The sequence below is a fragment of the Notolepis coatsorum genome (genome assembly GCF_963971535.1).
Source record: "Notolepis coatsorum genome assembly, chromosome: 2".
Classification (NCBI taxonomy): domain Eukaryota; kingdom Metazoa; phylum Chordata; class Actinopteri; order Aulopiformes; family Paralepididae; genus Notolepis; species Notolepis coatsorum.
The window spans coordinates 221,198,695-221,219,465 of NC_140166.1; the positions used below are offsets into that span (position 1 = coordinate 221,198,695).

Consider the following 20,771-nt stretch of genomic DNA (forward strand, 5'->3'; position numbering starts at 1 on the left):
TTCTACTGATATGTGATATGTAATGACAATGATATGCTTGCGTGCATATTTTAACCTCAAGAGGTGGAAATGTAACCATGGTCACAAAAGTGACCATTGGGATAAAACATAGTCAGAAATTAAAATAAAAAATATTTCTTTTTTTTTAACAAATGTTTTTATTTTCCCTTTTTTAACATAAAACTAGACACACAATACAGTAACAGTAGAAATCCACGATAAATCATAGGACAATGGTATAAAATATTAAATGGTCACATGTTGAGCATTTTTTTTTTCAGTATCCATCTGATAGACTCCACCTGGTTAAACTACCACAGTGATCCATCTCATTATATACTGTCTCTGGTTAAACTACCACAGTGATCCATCTCATTATATACTGTCTCTGGTTAAACTACCACAGTGATCCATCTCATTATATACTGTCTCTGGTTAAACTACCACAGTGATCCATAATGACGTAATAATGATGATCTAGCATTGATTTCAGGAAGATTCGATAATCAGGTGAAAAATGACAACGTGATAACTGGATTTCACTAAAGGGCAATTTTCGCGTCTTTTCCTGTGATTACTCAGAATCACCCAAACTATACTCATATTCAACACGGTATAAAACGGAAATGTATGGATGAAAAAACAATCAGTTTTTTGCATGTTGACCAGAATAAACTCACTGACAATCGACAGCGTTATTAGATCCATAGCTATACTATTTCATATAGTTTAAGCACTCGCAAACACAGGATTCTCTCCATTGAACAAAGCAATGGCAGACAACGGCCCAATGACCGTAGTGCCCTCTGGCGTCCAATGTGTTAAACTACCACAGTGATCCATCTCATTATATATACTGTCTCTGGTTAAACTACCACAGTGATCCATCTCATTATATACTGTCTCTGGTTAAACTACCACAGTGATCCATAATGACGTAATAATGATGATCTAGCATTGATTTCAGGAAGATTCGATAATCAGGTGAAAAATGACAACGTGATAACTGGATTTCACTAAAGGGCAATTTTCGCGTCTTTTCCTGTGATTACTCAGAATCACCCAAACTATACTCATATTCAACACGGTATAAAACGGAAATGTATGGATGAAAAAACAATCAGTTTTTTGCATGTTGACCAGAATAAACTCACTGACAATCGACAGCGTTATTAGATCCATAGCTATACTATTTCATATAGTTTAAGCACTCGCAAACACAGGATTCTCTCCATTGAACAAAGCAATGGCAGACAACGGCCCAATGACCGTAGTGCCCTCTGGCGTCCAATGTGTTAAACTACCACAGTGATCCATCTCATTATATATACTGTCTCTGGTTAAACTACCACAGTGATCCATCTCATTATGTATACTGTCTCTGGTTAAACTACCACAGTGATCCATCTCATTATATACTGTCTCTGGTTAAACTACCACAGTTTCTGGACCTATTACAGTAGGTCAGTTCAGTATAAGATTTAGAAGTCCTACTATTTGGAATTCAAAACCCTCCATAATAAAAATGTGCTCATCTATTTCATCATTCAAATCCAATCTTAAATATACATTGTTAAATGAATAGCTTCAATCTCATAAAACCATTAATGTCACTTTGTTTTACAGTTTCATGTTAATTTGTTTAGACTAATTATTAATGTTGTTGTTTTTGTTATTATTATTACTTTGATTATTGTTATCATTATTATTATTATCTTAACTCATTCAGCGCCAGGGGTCGCTGTTTACCTTACCGCTGAAATGCCATCGCCTTTTAACATGGGGATACGTGGCTGTGTTTGCAGGCCTAAAGCTATATTATATATTATAGCTATGGATCTAATAATATAGTCTATTGTCATTGAGTTTCTTCCGGTCAAGATGCAAAAAACAGATAATTTTTCCATCCATACATTCCTGTTTTATACCGTCGTGAATATGAGTATAGTTTCAGGGCGGTCTGGTGTAATTTCCAAAATGCTAGGTAATGGCCGGCAACGTGTATTCTAGTAAAAGCGTTATCGTTTCTTCCCTGGACTAGCTACTGTTCTCAAATAAAATTTTCGATTATCGGTATTATGTTTCATCATGGATGCATGAAAGGGGGAGGGGGGGCGCCCCTCCGTGCTTTGATCGCTACCAACGTAACACGCCACACACACACACCACACGCCCGATCGCATGAAGGAATTTTTGGATCAACACAATATTGATACCATATTGAAGGAATCTATGTTTTTCAATGTGTATATAATGTATATATCGGTGGGTGACAGCATCTACTCAGACGGATCTATAGATCTTAAAAGTAGCCGGCAGTCTGTGTGGGTTAGCAGCAGACTAGGCAGAGCCCATGGCTCCAAGGTCATTCGGCAGCTTGTTAACATAAACACTGATAAGCACTGAGAGCAGGCATGTTTGGTCAGAGTGAACTAGGGGGATAGTTTGACATCAATAGAACCATGCTAAAGGTGAAGAGCAGTAGCCATGGCAGCATGTCACATAGTAACGAGAAAAGGGGGCGGGCCCCCGTTGCTAGGGAGAAGATGTTATGATGTGAGTTTCTTCCGGGATAAATTAGATTAAGACACAAAGCAGACGCGAGCAGATGCGTTGACAGGAGGGGGGTGGGGGAATGGAGTGCCACGACATCACTGGCTTCGGCTGACAGGGAAGGCCTTTGGACAGCTAGACCGCACAACCACTGAGCGGGGTGACAGGAGAGAGATCTTTAGAATAATGAATTTAGTTCCTTCTAAGGCTTTTCAAGGACAATACAAAACTGTTTTCAATCTGGTACAGAGGCTTTGTTTATGGAATAAACAAAGTTTTTCCAAGAAAGGTACCACGTCTGCCAGTGTTGAATTCTTATGATTACGGATTGCATTAAGGGGGATGACAAAGTTGTACAGCCAGTATGAGAAGGTCGACTTCAGAGAGAGAAATAAACACAACGCAGAAACTTCACGAACACAGATGACGAGGTGATACTGGCTGATTACAGAAACATCTAACAAACTAGTCCTTACCTTGACCAGGATCTGTCCCGAAAAGAATATTCCAATTATCTGATCGCTATTCCAAGTACTGATGTCAACCGTGTTTCCAACATAATCCAGCCATGAACAGGAACCGGGGGGGCCCGACCCTCGTCGATGCATGCGTTATAAGCCAGAGTAGTTAGACTCCGCCCACAGGCCGCAGATCGGCCCAGACACCAAGCTACATCGTTTCAAATGGAGTGCAATAGCGGCCGCAAGGCGGCAGGCGGCAGTATTGGACTTTTGCGATCTCAGACCCATCCCCAGTGATAACACACAGCTGTCTGCATGTTTATGAATGGAAATATCAAATAAAAGAAATTACGATCATAATAACGAGTATACTCATTGTTGGCGTCCAACGATTGGCGGGCTATAACAAGTATACTCGTCGTTGGCAATTAAAGAGTTAATATTATGAAAATAGTTTTATGAACTTATTTCATTTTACTTTAGTTTTTGTGTTTTTCTTTTTAATCCAATGATTTAATGAGTTGAGGCCCCGTATAGGCCCATCTGGGTCTCTTGCCTCTACTCGGCACCTATATAGACTTTCTGACATGGTCAATGTTTTTACTGTTATGCTGAAATGGTGCGAAATAAATAAATAAAATAAAATAAAATCTCTGGACCTACCGGCTGAATCTTTGTCTTGAGGGTCAGATCATGTTGGGGCAGATAAATACAAACAATTAATACATTTTCATCAGTAATCAAACTACTTTAAAGCAGTGATACAGTTTAACATATTTGATTTAGTCTGAAAGGTTGGACATTTAATGGCCAATGAATCACATTGCCAACAATTTTTATTTGTCATTGTAGCAGGCAGTAACATGAGAGTGAAAGATAACATAGAGCTGTTATTTTTCTTGGTCCATAGATGTGGTATAGACTTTAAAATGAATTCTTCTCACTTCAGGTGAACCCACTCACCGTGGCAGACAAAGGGCCGTTTGCTCTCACAGTCCTGATTTGTCCATTTGCCTGCATGATCACGGTCGAAGGCAGTGCAGTGCTTATTCCCACCTTCTCCGTCTTTCCAGTTTCTATAGATGGAGGAAGACTGATCTGACCATTTGTCCCTGAATCAGAAATTAAGACAAAAGTTATGTTTGATAGATATAAAAACTGAATTTGTTGGATTGATATGTATGAGCCAGCTGGACAGAGATTCAGGAAACAAAGGTGAAGTCAATCGATGGTATTTATTGACAGGAACACACGGAGAACGAGGAACAGTCCTGGAGACCACAGCCCTCCAGGGGGCTGCAAGGCTCCAGAATGAAAAACAACCATGGCTTTTATACTATGTGGGAGCTCCAAGTTTAGCGAGCCACTGGTTAATAATGGATGATCCGACAGGCATTGGCATACATGGTCTGGCGATGAATCTGGTTTGCTCCTCTCACTGGCCTGTGGCCGGAGGCCCGATGCATGCACATTAGGTCACACAGGCCATCAGGTCAGAGTATTTCTGGGTGCATGGCCCGGGTGCCTGGCTTGTCACTGGACCCCACAGCCACATTCAGCCACATTCCAGAGAGCTGGATGTCAGAATCTAATCCTTCAGGGGAATATTAATGAATCTCCTTACGCATATCATTAACAAGGTGCTTCTGAAACTATAAAAGTTATGCTGCATATCATTAACAAGGTGCTTCTGAAACTATAAAAGTTATGCTGCATATCATTAACAAGGTGCTTCTGAAACTATACAAGTTATGTTGCATATCATTAACAAGGTGCTTCTGAAACTATAAAAAGGTAATTGCATCGTAACAAATACGCATTTTAGGGAAACAAGATAGAATATAGCCACAAGTGGTGATTAGAAGGGGTCCAAGCATTGGGCATATGGGGCATTGAAGCCCAGCCATTTCGGTGTTGTATGAAGCATTATGGTGTTTTGACATTGACACTCATAATCTCTCACACACATCCAAAAATCCAACAGTTTTTCACATAATTATTCATTTAAGTTGATAGTTATTGAGAGTAAATTAGTTTGCCAAGTTTGGATATGGCCACCAGTGATGTCATCAGGGACACTGAATCCTTGTGTTGACATCATTTAATGGTGCTGTAATTAACACAACACAAGGATTTGCTATATTTGAGGCGGCTGGGTGGCGCAGCAGACATTGCGCTCGTCACCAACTCATGAGACACTGCTATTGAATCCGGCTGTCGGCGTTGCCTCCGGCTTGGGCCGGCCGTCATACTAACTCAATTGGCAGAGTTAGCGGGTGGAAGGCGATGGGTGGTAATCTGGACGTTGTAAACAGCGACTCCTACAGGCCGGTTGGGGCGCCTGCACAGCAGAGACAGGAAAATGGCGGGGGGCAGTGTGAGCCTTCCACACGTTACACCTTGCCAAATGAGAGTCCGCGCTGGCAGGTGAAAAGATGCGACTGGCTGCCTACACATGTATCGGAGGGGACATGTGACGGGCTTCTATCCTCCCTACAACCGGCCAGTGGGGGGCACATGCGAGCAACGATCAAGATAGGGGAGGGGAGAATTGGCACGGCTAAATTGGGATGGGAGCAAAATGGAACAAAGAGGAGAAAAAGTGGATACAAAAAAAAGGATTTGCTATATTTGCTAAATAAGACTTTGGTTGCCAGCTTGTGCAAAAGTGCATCCCTCAGTGTTTGTAGAACACTTTCCATTTTCTCCAACACAGACATTTGTGTGTGAAAAGATTGGATGTCGCTGGAGGGGGGACTTTACAATCTTAATAGCTTAAAAAAGTAACAAGTGAGAGTTTTCTTTACTTCTTCAGGCCGATCCAGGGTTCCCAATTGTTACGGTTGGTAGCCGCTTGAACCGCAAGGAGCATTTCGTCTGCGTTGTCCACGGTGGCCAGGTCAGTGTACACGTACTGGCAGTAGGTCTGTGCTTCAGTCCAGGACATTGGGAATCGAACAAAATGGTACTGACGGGTGCCTGGATGGTAGAAGAGAAGGTGAACATTAAAAATTACATATCTGTAGATACATATATATAGATATATATCTATATCTGTACACATCCTACTCTTACTAGTTACGCTGCTGGACAGTATGACTACTACCATACTGTCTTTACGTCTGTATCACTGTACATATTATACTACAACTCTGTACAAACATCTGATTAGCACTACACTCAGTAGTACTAATTTGTATGTTTTGTACCCAGTTTAATCACCTGTTCGTTACATTTGCACTCAAGTTCAAGTTTCTTTATTAGTTGTCATACAAAAATACAGAATACTTTTATATGAAATGCTTCTTTCTGTTTTGCTCCTGAGAGTGTGCTAGATAAAAATAGATAAGTATAAAATAAGTATAAAATAAGTATAAAATAGAAGTCAAAAGTATGTAGACAAAAGTGTTCAATATACATATATACAATATACAATGCAGAGTTGAAAAAGTAACTGAGTTACAATACAGTATACAGTACAAATGCAGAAAATGGGATGAGGTACAATTTAGGGTAAGGTGTAATGAGGTATGAGTTGTAGTGCAAATCTCTTTACCAATAAATATAAAGTGTGTTAAAGTGTCTAAACTGTCTAAAGTGGGTAAAGTGGGTGCCGCAGTAAGTTGTTTATTTAAAGTGAGTGTCTGGTTGGGTGCTTCTTGTCGTTGTACTGTACTTGTGCTGCATGATGACAACTTTTTTGAATCTAATCTAATCTAAAAAGGCCCCCTCTTAGTTGTGAGGATTAGACTTCTATATTTATTTTATTCAACCAGGCAGGTAAATTAAGAACACATTCTTATTTACAATGATAGCCTGGCAAGAGGACAAAAGGCCCTCTCGAAGGGTAAAACAAATTTATAAAGAATTTGAAAACCAAAAACTTTATAAACCAAAAAGAACAATCCAGATAAGACTATTGGACACAGACAATACATACATCACAGAGGTAAGAGTGAATCTGTGAAATATTGCATATAATATCACACATCGCAAAACTCAAAAACATTTTGCACACGTTCACTTACAGTAGTTTGACAGGTAATTGATTGACATTTAACGTTTGACTATGTCCTCCAGTGATGTCATCGGAAATGAAATGATGGAGATGAAAAAGTTGCAATAGAGGTTGCTATTTTTTCACAACACAAGGATTCAGTGCCCTCCAATGACATGACTGGATTCAACTCGCAATAACTGTCAGAGTAAATTAATGTGTGATTATTATTTATTTATTTTGATATATGTGTGAGATTATGTGCTAAATAAATCAGCAGTCTTTCGGTGAAGTGTCCCTTTAAAGTAAATTGTAAATTATTCACAATTATGTCTGCTTACTACATATGATATGGTAAGATAGATTTATCTGCATATGACATGGTAAATAAATACAGTGTGTTGAAATAACCCTTATATTTCCATTTTATTCCTGTTAATTCCCATATATTCCCATTAATTCCTATGGAAAGTTTCCACCTTTGAATATTCCTGAAATGTTGCAACCCTAGTATTAAAACCTAGCGCTGCTCTCCATCCTCTCATCAGGCTCCTATTGGATTGTATTGCAAGGAGTAACACAGTGCTAAGTTTCTCAATATGGTCAATATCATGCCAGAGACTATGTTTGAATGGGGCCTGGGTCAGTTCAAACGCTAAGGGGGCAGTAGGAGTTAAAGAGTTAAGGACGATATCGTCTTGAGGACGATTTGCCCACCAGCGCGACCTCTAGCGGCTCGGGCGTACATATTTTTTAATACAATATATACATTGAATGAATTCTATTTGTTGCCCGTCGATAGCCGTTTCAGGCGACAAAATCCGTTCAGCGGTTCTCGAGTTACATGACGATGTGAGTTGTGCGCCGAAGTAGACGGCTGACTTTTTTTCTTTTTTTTCAAATACCACTCCAGACTCCCGAGCCTCTACCTCCATCAATCATTTGGCGATCTCGAAAATTATTGGACAGAGTTGTAAGGAATGAGTGTGGCTTTCCAATGGTACCCCATCTGGGAATGAGCGAATCGGGGATCTAGGTGAAAAGTCACAAGCGAAAACAGGAACAGAATTCTCTGTCGAATGCATTGGAGTCAATGAGAAAATAGTTTTCTGAGCTCTTTTTTTCACTTTTTACCAAAACCGCTTCTAATCACGGATTTGTATGAAGTTTGGACATGTACTACACAAGACTTCAGGCTATGGACCCAGGGTGTTTTTTCAGCCATACCAATTTCTTGGGAAATACTACTTCTGGACTACTAACTACTACAGAAAAACGTGAGGAACAAGTTTTTCTACAAGTTCTGAAGTTCAGATCTATGTTAGTCTATTTCATTAGCAGTAAAAGTACATTTTCTTTATTGTATCAGAAACTAAAGAAGGTCATCTTTAAAAATAGACAAGGCTCATGCATGTGCTATACGTATACAGTATAGTATTTTGGTTTGCAATAAAAGTATGCAGTCCACAAGCTCAAGTAAAAAAAAAATCACTTTTGGGGGCGCCTGTTAAGACGTTACAATCCCTGACTTATTAATAGCCATTTAATTACCTACTGTAACTCAGGTTACAGAATATGAGAGCATGCACTGCTGTTAATCTCCGATTAAGTAAATCATCTGTTGGGGGAGATAGATACAAACAATCAATCAATTTCCTCAGCCATCAAACTACATTAAGGCAGTGACAGACAGACAGACAGACAGACAGACAGACAGACAGACAGACAGACAGACAGACAAGACAGACAGACAGACAGACAGACAGACAGACAGACAGACAGACAGACAGACAGACAGACAGACAGACAGACAGACAGATAGATAGATAGATAGATAGATAGATAGATAGATAGATAGATAGATAGATAGATAGATAGATAGATAGATAGATAGATAGATAGATAGATAGATAGATAGATAGATAGATAGATAGATAGATAGATAGATAGATAGATAGATAGATAGATAGATAGATAGATAGATAGATAGATAGATAGATAGATAGATAGATAGATAGATAGATAGATAGATAGATAGATAGATAGATAGATAGATAGATAGATAGATAGATAGATAGATAGATAGATAGATAGATAGATAGATAGATAGGTAGGTAGGTAGGTAGATAGATAGATAGATAGATAGATAGATAGATAGATAGATAGATAGATAGATAGATAGATAGATAGATAGATAGATAGATAGATAGATAGATAGATAGATAGATAGATAGATAGATAGATAGATAGATAGATAGATAGATAGATAGATAGATAGATAGATAGATAGATAGATAGATAGATAGATAGATAGATAGATAGATAGATAGATAGATAGATAGATAGATAGATAGATAGATAGATAGATAGATAGATAGATAGATAGATAGATAGATAGATAGATAGATAGATAGATAGATAGATAGATAGATAGATGGATAGATAGATAGATAGAATCAATACATTTTCTCAGGCATCAAACTACTTTAAAGCAGTAATAACATTTAACATATTTGATTTAGTCAGAAAGAATGGACATTAATTGGTCAATGCATCACATTGCCAAAAGAAAATTATTCGATTAGAATAAACTTATTGTCATTGCTCAAGTAAAAGTTCAGAGTACAACGCATTGTGGCAACCAGTAAAAGGAGAGTGAAAGAGAACGTATAGAGCTGGTATTTTTCCTGGTCCATTCAAATATTTTCAATTCATCATAATATATGACATACATGACATACAGATAGACAGTACTGCTACATCTATACATTTATGACATACCAGATTTGCAAATACAGTACTGTTTGTGATACGAAAAGAGTCCAGAAAAGAGAGTATATACATTTGACGTAGAAACTGTACCTTGGATGAGGTTTGGTGAGGTGGGGAGGACTGTACATTGGAGGTGGTTGGGTGTGGGATCATGTTGGGGCAGATAAATACAAACAATTAATACATTTTCATCAGCCATCAAATTACTTTAAAGCAGTGATACAGTTTAACATATTTGATTTAGTCAGAACAGATGGACATTAACCCGTTTAATCCTAATGGTCACATTTGTGATACTTTTCTTTTTTTTTACTTCTAGAAGCTCTAGAAGCATGGTAGTTTGCTCTGGATAAAAAACTAAACTTTCACAAGAAACAGCATGTTGTCTACTTTCAAATTGTATAAAGGTCATGTGACTAGCTTGAATCATCACATGACCAGGCCAGTCTATTTCCTGTTTGTCCATGCAGCACAAAATGGCTGCCAGAACACCCCACAAAAAGAAGTAAGTACAACATCTTACTTTACAGATTAAACTATAGTATGTTGTATATATACTAATTAAAGGGTCTTCTACTGATATGTGATATGTAATGACAATGATATGCTTGCGTGCATATTTTAACCTCAAGAGGTGGAAATGTAACCATGGTCACAAAAGTGACCATTGGGATAAAACATAGTCAGAAATTGGCAATTTTGACGATTTCTCTTATTCATCCACGTTTTTTGATGACCACCCAGACTACATAATGACCACCCAGACTACACATAATGACCACCCAGACTACACATAATGACCACCCAGACTACATAATGACCACCCAGACTACATAATGACCACCCAGACTACATAATGACCACCCAGACTACATAATGACCACCCTCACAGCGCTTCTTCACTCTGCTGCTCTCCGGGGGGAGAATGAGGAGCCTCCGAGCTGCAGGACCAGCAGACTAAGAGACAGCTTCATACACCAGGCTGTCAGGAAGCTGAACTCTCTCCCAGCTCCCCCCTCTCTTACCTGCCTCCACAGAACCTGGACTAACCCCCCCCCCACACACACACAGCTCCCCCCCCCTCTCTTACCTGCCTCCACAGAACCTGGACTAACCACCCCCCCCCACACACACACACACACCCAGCCCCCCCCTCTCTTACCTGCCTCCACAGAACCTGGACTAAACCCCCCCCACACCCAGCCCCCCCCCCTCTCTTACCTGCCTCCACAGAACCTGGACTAACCCCCCCCCCCCCCACACAGCTCCCCCCTCTCTTACCTGCCTCCACAGATAAATACAAACAATTAATACATTTTCATCAGCCATCAAATTACTTTAAAGCAGTGATACAGTTTAACATATTTGATTTAGTCATAAAGGTTGGACATTTAATGGCCAATGAATCGCATTGGCAACTATTTTACTTGCCATTGTAGCAGGCAGTAAAATCAGAGTGAAAGATATAGAGCTATTATTTATCTTGGGCCATAGATGTGGTATACACTTTAAGATGCACACATATTACAATCCCTGACTTATTAATACCATTTAATTACCTACTGTAACCCAGGTTATAAAATATGAGAGCATGAACTCCTGTTAATCTCTGATTAAGTAAATCATCTGTTGGGGCAGATAGATACAAACAATCAATCAATTTCCTCAGCCATCAAACTACTTTAAGGCAGTGATAGATAGATAGATAGATAGATAGATAGATAGATAGATAGATAGATAGATAGATAGATAGATAGATAGATAGATAGATAGATAGATAGATAGATAGATAGATAGATAGATAGATAGATAGATAGATAGATAGATAGATAGATAGATAGATAGATAGATAGATAGATAGATAGATAGATAGATAGATAGATAGATAGATAGATAGATAGATAGATAGATAGATAGATAGATAGATAGATAGATAGATAGATAGATAGATAGATAGATAGATAGAATCAATAAATTTTCTCAGGCATCAAACTACTTTAAAGCAGTAATAACATTTAACATATTTGATTTAGTCAGAAAGAATGGACATTAATTGGTCAATGCATCACATTGCCAAAAGAAAATTATTCGATTAGAATAAACTTATTGTCATTGCTCAAGTAAAAGTTCAGAGTACAACGCATTGTGGCAACCAGTAAAAGGAGAGTGAAAGAGAACGTATAGAGCTGGTATTTTTCCTGGTCCATTCAAATATTTTCAATTCATCATAATATATGACATACATGACATACAGATAGACAGTACTGCTACATCTATACATTTATGACATACCAGATTTGCAAATACAGTACTGTTTGTGATACGAAAAGAGTCCAGAAAAGAGAGTATATACATTTGACGTAGAAACTGTACCTTGGGGGAGGTTTGGTGAGGTGGGGAGGACTGTACATTGGAGGTGGTTGGGTGTGGGATCATGTTGGGGCAGATAAATACAAACAATTAATACATTTTCATCAGCCATCAAATTACTTTAAAGCAGTGATACAGTTTAACATATTTGATTTAGTCAGAACAGATGGACATTAACCTGTTTAATCCTAATGGTCACATTTGTGATACTTTTCTTTTTTTTTTACTTCTAGAAGCTCTAGAAGCATGGTAGTTTGCTCTGGATAAAAAACTAAACTTTCACAAGAAACAGCATGTTGTCTACTTTCAAATTGTATAAAGGTCATGTGACTAGCTTGAATCATCACATGACCAGGCCAGTCTATTTCCTGTTTGTCCATGCAGCACAAAATGGCTGCCAGAACACCCCACAAAAAGAAGTAAGTACAACATCTTACTTTACAGATTAAACTATAGTATGTTGTATATATACTAATTAAAGGGTCTTCTACTGATATGTGATATGTAATGACAATGATATGCTTGCGTGCATATTTTAACCTCAAGAGGTGGAAATGTAACCATGGTCACAAAAGTGACCATTGGGATAAAACATAGTCAGAAATTGGCAATTTTGACGATTTCTCTTATTCATCCACGTTTTTTGATGACCACCCAGACTACATAATGACCACCCAGACTACACATAATGACCACCCAGACTACACATAATGACCACCCAGACTACATAATGACCACCCAGACTACATAATGACCAACCAGACTACACATAATGACCACCCAGACTACATAATGACCACCCTCACAGCGCTTCTTCACTCTGCTGCTCTCCGGGGGGAGAATGAGGAGCCTCCGAGCTGCAGGACCAGCAGACTAAGAGACAGCTTCATACACCAGGCTGTCAGGAAGCTGAACTCTCTCCCAGCTCCCCCCTCTCTTACCTGCCTCCACAGAACCTGGACTAACCACCCCCCCCCACACACACACACACACCCAGCCCCCCCCCCTCTCTTACCTGCCTCCACAGAACCTGGACTAAACCCCCCCCACACCCAGCCCCCCCCCCTCTCTTACCTGCCTCCACAGAACCTGGACTAACCCCCCCCCCCCCCCCCCCCACACAGCTCCCCCCTCTCTTACCTGCCTCCACAGATAAATACAAACAATTAATACATTTTCATCAGCCATCAAATTACTTTAAAGCAGTGATACAGTTTAACATATTTGATTTAGTCATAAAGGTTGGACATTTAATGGCCAATGAATCGCATTGGCAACTATTTTACTTGCCATTGTAGCAGGCAGTAAAATCAGAGTGAAAGATATAGAGCTATTATTTATCTTGGGCCATAGATGTGGTATACACTTTAAGATGCACACATATTACAATCCCTGACTTATTAATACCATTTAATTACCTACTGTAACCCAGGTTATAAAATATGAGAGCATGAACTCCTGTTAATCTCTGATTAAGTAAATCATCTGTTGGGGCAGATAGATACAAACAATCAATCAATTTCCTCAGCCATCAAACTACTTTAAGGCAGTGATAGATAGATAGATAGATAGATAGATAGATAGATAGATAGATAGATAGATAGATAGATAGATAGATAGATAGATAGATAGATAGATAGATAGATAGATAGATAGATAGATAGATAGATAGATAGATAGATAGATAGATAGATAGATAGATAGATAGATAGATAGATAGATAGATAGATAGATAGATAGATAGATAGATAGATAGATAGATAGATAGATAGATAGATAGAATCAATACATTTTCTCAGGCATCAAACTACTTTAAAGCAGTAATAACATTTAACATATTTGATTTAGTCAGAAAGAATGGACATTAATTGGTCAATGCATCACATTGCCAAAAGAAAATTATTCGATTAGAATAAACTTATTGTCATTGCTCAAGTAAAAGTTCAGAGTACAACGCATTGTGGCAACCAGTAAAAGGAGAGTGAAAGAGAACGTATAGAGCTGGTATTTTTCCTGGTCCATTCAAATATTTTCAATTCATCATAATATATGACATACATGACATACAGATAGACAGTACTGCTACATCTATACATTTATGACATACCAGATTTGCAAATACAGTACTGTTTGTGATACGAAAAGAGTCCAGAAAAGAGAGTATATACATTTGACGTAGAAACTGTACCTTGGGGGAGGTTTGGTGAGGTGGGGAGGACTGTACATTGGAGGTGGTTGGGTGTGGGATCATGTTGGGGCAGATAAATACAAACAATTAATACATTTTCATCAGCCATCAAATTACTTTAAAGCAGTGATACAGTTTAACATATTTGATTTAGTCAGAACAGATGGACATTAACCTGTTTAATCCTAATGGTCACATTTGTGATACTTTTCTTTTTTTTTTACTTCTAGAAGCTCTAGAAGCATGGTAGTTTGCTCTGGATAAAAAACTAAACTTTCACAAGAAACAGCATGTTGTCTACTTTCAAATTGTATAAAGGTCATGTGACTAGCTTGAATCATCACATGACCAGGCCAGTCTATTTCCTGTTTGTCCATGCAGCACAAAATGGCTGCCAGAACACCCCACAAAAAGAAGTAAGTACAACATCTTACTTTACAGATTAAACTATAGTATGTTGTATATATACTAATTAAAGGGTCTTCTACTGATATGTGATATGTAATGACAATGATATGCTTGCGTGCATATTTTAACCTCAAGAGGTGGAAATGTAACCATGGTCACAAAAGTGACCATTGGGATAAAACGGCACAGACTTTTAGGACGCGGCCGGGGATGCCGTCCGGACCTGCTGCCTTCCTGATATTCACTTTTTTAAAGGTCCGCCTCACCTCATGCTCTGTTACCCTGAACACTGCGCCTCCATCAGCAGCCGACCCCCCCCCCCCCCCCCCATTGCCGTGGCTTGTGAGCTGGTGTTGTTATTACCAGCATCAAACCTCGCATAGAAGGTATTGAGGTCATTTGCTAAGGAGATGTCATTGTTCAGTTTGAGGGAGGCGCCTTTGTAGTCTGTCATCGTTTTGAGCCCCTGCCACATAGCTCTAGAGTCAGCTTGTTCAAACTGGAGTTCAATTTTATCCCTGTAGCGCCGTTTGGCCTCTGACACTGTCCTCCTTACGTTGTATCGCGCCACCTTGTGGTCATTCATGTTGCCTGCCACTAGGCCGTCGTTGTATGCTTTGGTGCGCTCTCTCAGAGCTTCACGGACGGATTTGTCTACCCAGGGTTTTTGATTTGGGTAAACTTTCATTTTGGTAGTGGGGATTGTTTCTTCCACCCTAGTACAAACATAGTCCAGCACTGTTTAGCAGGCAGTAAAATCAGAGTGAAAGATATAGAGCTATTATTTATCTTGGGCCATAGATGTGGTATACACTTTAAGATGCACACATCTTACAATCCCTGACTTATTAATACCATTTAATTACCTACTGTAACCCAGGTTATAAAATATGAGAGCATGAACTCCTGTTAATCTCTGATTAAGTAAATAATCTGTTGGGGCAGATAGATACAAACAATCAATCAATTTCCTCAGCCATCAAACTACTTTAAGGCAGTGATAGATAGATAGATAGATAGATAGATAGATAGATAGATAGATAGATAGATAGATAGATAGATAGATAGATAGATAGATAGATAGATAGATAGATAGATAGATAGATAGATAGATAGACAGACAGACAGACAGACAGACAGACAGACAGACAGACAGACAGACAGACAGACAGATAGAGAGACAGACAGACAGACAGACAGACAGACAGACAGACAGACAGACAGACAGACAGACAGACAGACAGACAGACAGACAGACAGACAGACAGACAGACAGACAGACAGACAGACAGACAGACAGACAGACAGACAGACAGACAGACAGACAGACAGACAGACAGACAGACAGACAGACAGACAGACAGACAGACAGACAGACAGACAGACAGACAGACAGACAGACAGACAGACAGACAGACAGACAGACAGACAGACAGACAGACAGACAGACAGACAGACAGACAGACAGACAGACAGACAGACAGACAGACAGACAGACAGACAGACAGACAGACAGACAGACAGACAGACAGACAGACAGACAGACAGACAGACAGACAGACAGACAGACAGACAGACAGACAGACAGACAGACAGACAGACAGACAGACAGACAGACAGACAGACAGACAGACAGACAGACAGACAGACAGACAGACAGACAGACAGACAGACAGACAGATAGATAGATAGATAGATAGATAGATAGATAGATAGATAGATAGAATCAATACATTTTCTCAGGCATCAAACTACTTTAAAGCAGTAATAACATTTAACATATTTGATTTAGTCAGAAAGAATGGACATTAATTGGTCAATGCATCACATTGCCAAAAGAAAATTATTCGATTAGAATAAACTTATTGTCATTGCTCAAGTAAAAGTTCAGAGTACAACGCATTGTGGCAACCAGTAAAAGGAGAGTGAAAGAGAACGTATAGAGCTGGTATTTTTCCTGGTCCATTCAAATATTTTCAATTCATCATAATATATGACATACATGACATACAGATAGACAGTACTGCTACATCTATACATTTATGACATACCAGATTTGCAAATACAGTACTGTTTGTGATACGAAAAGAGTCCAGAAAAGAGAGTATATACATTTGACGTAGAAACTGTACCTTGGGGGAGGTTTGGTGAGGTGGGGAGGACTGTACATTGGAGGTGGTTGGGTGTGGGATCATGTTGGGGCAGATAAATACAAACAATTAATACATTTTCATCAGCCATCAAATTACTTTAAAGCAGTGATACAGTTTAACATATTTGATTTAGTCAGAACAGATGGACATTAACCCGTTTAATCCTAATGGTCACATTTGTGATACTTTTCTTTTTTTTTACTTCTAGAAGCTCTAGAAGCATGGTAGTTTGCTCTGGATAAAAAACTAAACTTTCACAAGAAACAGCATGTTGTCTACTTTCAAATTGTATAAAGGTCATGTGACTAGCTTGAATCATCACATGACCAGGCCAGTCTATTTCCTGTTTGTCCATGCAGCACAAAATGGCTGCCAGAACACCCCACAAAAAGAAGTAAGTACAACATCTTACTTTACAGATTAAACTATAGTATGTTGTATATATACTAATTAAAGGGTCTTCTACTGATATGTGATATGTAATGACAATGATATGCTTGCGTGCATATTTTAACCTCAAGAGGTGGAAATGTAACCATGGTCACAAAAGTGACCATTGGGATAAAACATAGTCAGAAATTGGCAATTTTGACGATTTCTCTTATTCATCCACGTTTTTTGATGACCACCCAGACTACATAATGACCACCCAGACTACACATAATGACCACCCAGACTACACATAATGACCACCCAGACTACATAATGACCACCCAGACTACATAATGACCAACCAGACTACACATAATGACCACCCAGACTACATAATGACCACCCAGACTACATAATGACCAACCAGACTACACATAATGACCACCCAGACTACATAATGACCACCCAGACTACACATAATGACCACCCAGACTACATAATGACCACCCAGACTACATAATGACCAACCAGACTACACATAATGACCACCCAGACTACATAATGACCACCCTCACAGCGCTTCTTCACTCTGCTGCTCTCCGGGGGGAGAATGAGGAGCCTCCGAGCTGCAGGACCAGCAGACTAAGAGACAGCTTCATACACCAGGCTGTCAGGAAGCTGAACTCTCTCCCAGCTCCCCCCTCTCTTACCTGCCTCCACAGAACCTGGACTAACCACCCCCCCCCCACACACACACACACACACACACAGCCCCCCCCTCTCTTACCTGCCTCCACAGAACCTGGACTAAACCCCCCCCACACCCAGCCCCCCCCCCCCCCCCCTCTCTTACCTGCCTCCACAGAACCTGGACTAAACCCCCCCCCCCCCCCCCCCCCACACAGCTCCCCCCCTCTCTTACCTGCCTCCACAGATAAATACAAACAATTAATACATTTTCATCAGCCATCAAATTACTTTAAAGCAGTGATACAGTTTAACATTTTTGATTTAGTCATAAAGGTTGGACATTTAATGGCCAATGAATCGCATTGCCAACTATTTTACTTGCCATTGTAGCAGGCAGTAAAATCAGAGTGAAAGATATAGAGCTATTATTTATCTTGGGCCATAGATGTGGTATACACTTTAAGATGCACACATCTTACAATCCCTGACTTATTAATACCATTTAATTACCTACTGTAACCCAGGTTATAAAATATGAGAGCATGAACTCCTGTTAATCTCTGATTAAGTAAATCATCTGTTGGGGCAGATAGATACAAACAATCAATCAATTTCCTCAGCCATCAAACTACTTTAAGGCAGTGATAGATAGATAGATAGATAGATAGATAGATAGATAGATAGATAGATAGATAGATAGATAGATAGATAGATAGACAGACAGACAGACAGACAGACAGACAGACAGACAGACAGACAGACAGACAGACAGACAGACAGACAGACAGACAGACAGACAGACAGACAGACAGACAGACAGACAGACAGACAGACAGACAGACAGACAGACAGATAGATAGATAGATAGATAGATAGATAGATAGATAGATAGATAGATAGATAGATAGATAGATAGATAGATAGATAGATAGATAGATAGATAGATAGATAGATAGATAGATAGATAGATAGATAGATAGAATCAATACATTTTCTCAGGCATCAAACTACTTTAAAGCAGTAATAACATTTAACATATTTGATTTAGTCAGAAAGAATGGACATTAATTGGTCAATGCATCACATTGCCAAAAGAAAATTATTCGATTAGAATAAACTTATTGTCATTGCTCAAGTAAAAGTTCAGAGTACAACGCATTGTGGCAACCAGTAAAAGGAGAGTGAAAGAGAACGTATAGAGCTGGTATTTTTCCTGGTCCATTCAAATATTTTCAATTCATCATAATATATGACATACATGACATACAGATAGACAGTACTGCTACATCTATACATTTATGACATACCAGATTTGCAAATACAGTACTGTTTGTGATACGAAAAGAGTCCAGAAAAGAGAGTATATACATTTGACGTAGAAACTGTACCTTGGGGGAGGTTTGGTGAGGTGGGGAGGACTGTACATTGGAGGTGGTTGGGTGTGGGATCATGTTGGGGCAGATAAATACAAACAATTAATACATTTTCATCAGCCATCAAATTACTTTAAAGCAGTGATACAGTTTAACATATTTGATTTAGTCAGAACAGATGGACATTAACCCGTTTAATCCTAATGGTCACATTTGTGATACTTTTCTTTTTTTTTTTACTTCTAGAAGCTCTAGAAGCATGGTAGTTTGCTCTGGATAAAAAACTAAACTTTCACAAGAAACAGCATGTTGTCTACTTTCAAATTGTATAAAGGTCATGTGACTAGCTTGAATCATCACATGACCAGGCCAGTCTATTTCCTGTTTGTCCATGCAGCACAAAATGGCTGCCAGAACACCCCACAAAAAGAAGTAAGTACAACATCTTACTTTACAGATTAAACTATAGTATGTTGTATATATACTAATTAAAGGGTCTTCTACTGATATGTGATATGTAATGACAATGATATGCTTGCGTGCATATTTTAACCTCAAGAGGTGGAAATGTAACCATGGTCACAAAAGTGACCATTGGGATAAAACATAGTCAGAAATTGCAATTTTGACGATTTCTCTTATTCATCCACGTTTTTTGATGACCACCCAGACTACATAATGACCACCCAGACTACACATAATGACCACCCAGACTACACATAATGACCACCCAGACTACATAATGACCACCCAGACTACATAATGACCACCCAGACTACACATAATGACCACCCAGACTACATAATGACCACCCAGACTACATAATGACCAACCAGACTACACATAATGACCACCCAGACTACATAATGACCACCCTCACAGCGCTTCTTCACTCTGCTGCTCTCCGGGGGAGAATGAGGAGCCTCCGAGCTGCAGGACCAGCAGACTAAGAGACAGCTTCATACACCAGGCTGTCAGGAAGCTGAACTCTCTCCCAGCTCCCCCCTCTCTTACCTGCCTCCACAGAACCTGGACTAAACCCCCCCCCCCCCCCCCACACACACACACACACACAGCTCCCCCCCCTCTCTTACCTGCCTCCACAGAACCTGGACTAACCACCCCCCCCCACACACACACACACACCCAGCCCCCCCCCTCTCTTACCTGCCTCCACAGAACCTGGACTGAACCCCCCCCACACACACACACCCAGCCCCCCCCCTCTCTTACCTGCCTCCACAGAACCTGGACTAAACCCCCCCCACACCCAGCCCCCCCCTCTCTTACCTGCCTCCACAGAACCTGGACTAAACCCCCCCCCCCCCCCCACACACAGCTCCCCCCTCTCTTACCTGCCTCCACAGAACCTGGACTAAACCCCCCCCCCCCACACACAGCCCCCCCCCCCCCCCCTCTCTTACCTGCCTCCAC

General features: G+C 39.7%; 1 protein-coding gene across 1 annotated transcript in view; it reads right to left on the reverse strand.

Annotated features, from left to right (window-relative positions):
• Window positions 1–5,817: 5,817 nt before the first annotated feature.
• LOC311223787 (uncharacterized protein) overlaps window positions 5,818–20,771 on the reverse strand; it is a gene marked incomplete at both ends in the record, with an annotated part of 193,733 nt that continues 178,779 nt past the window's right edge. The window contains one exon of the mRNA XM_084308554.1: window positions 5,818–5,993. Within this exon, the coding sequence (XP_084164680.1) occupies window positions 5,818–5,993 (176 nt within the window). The remainder of the gene's footprint in view (window positions 5,994–20,771) is intronic.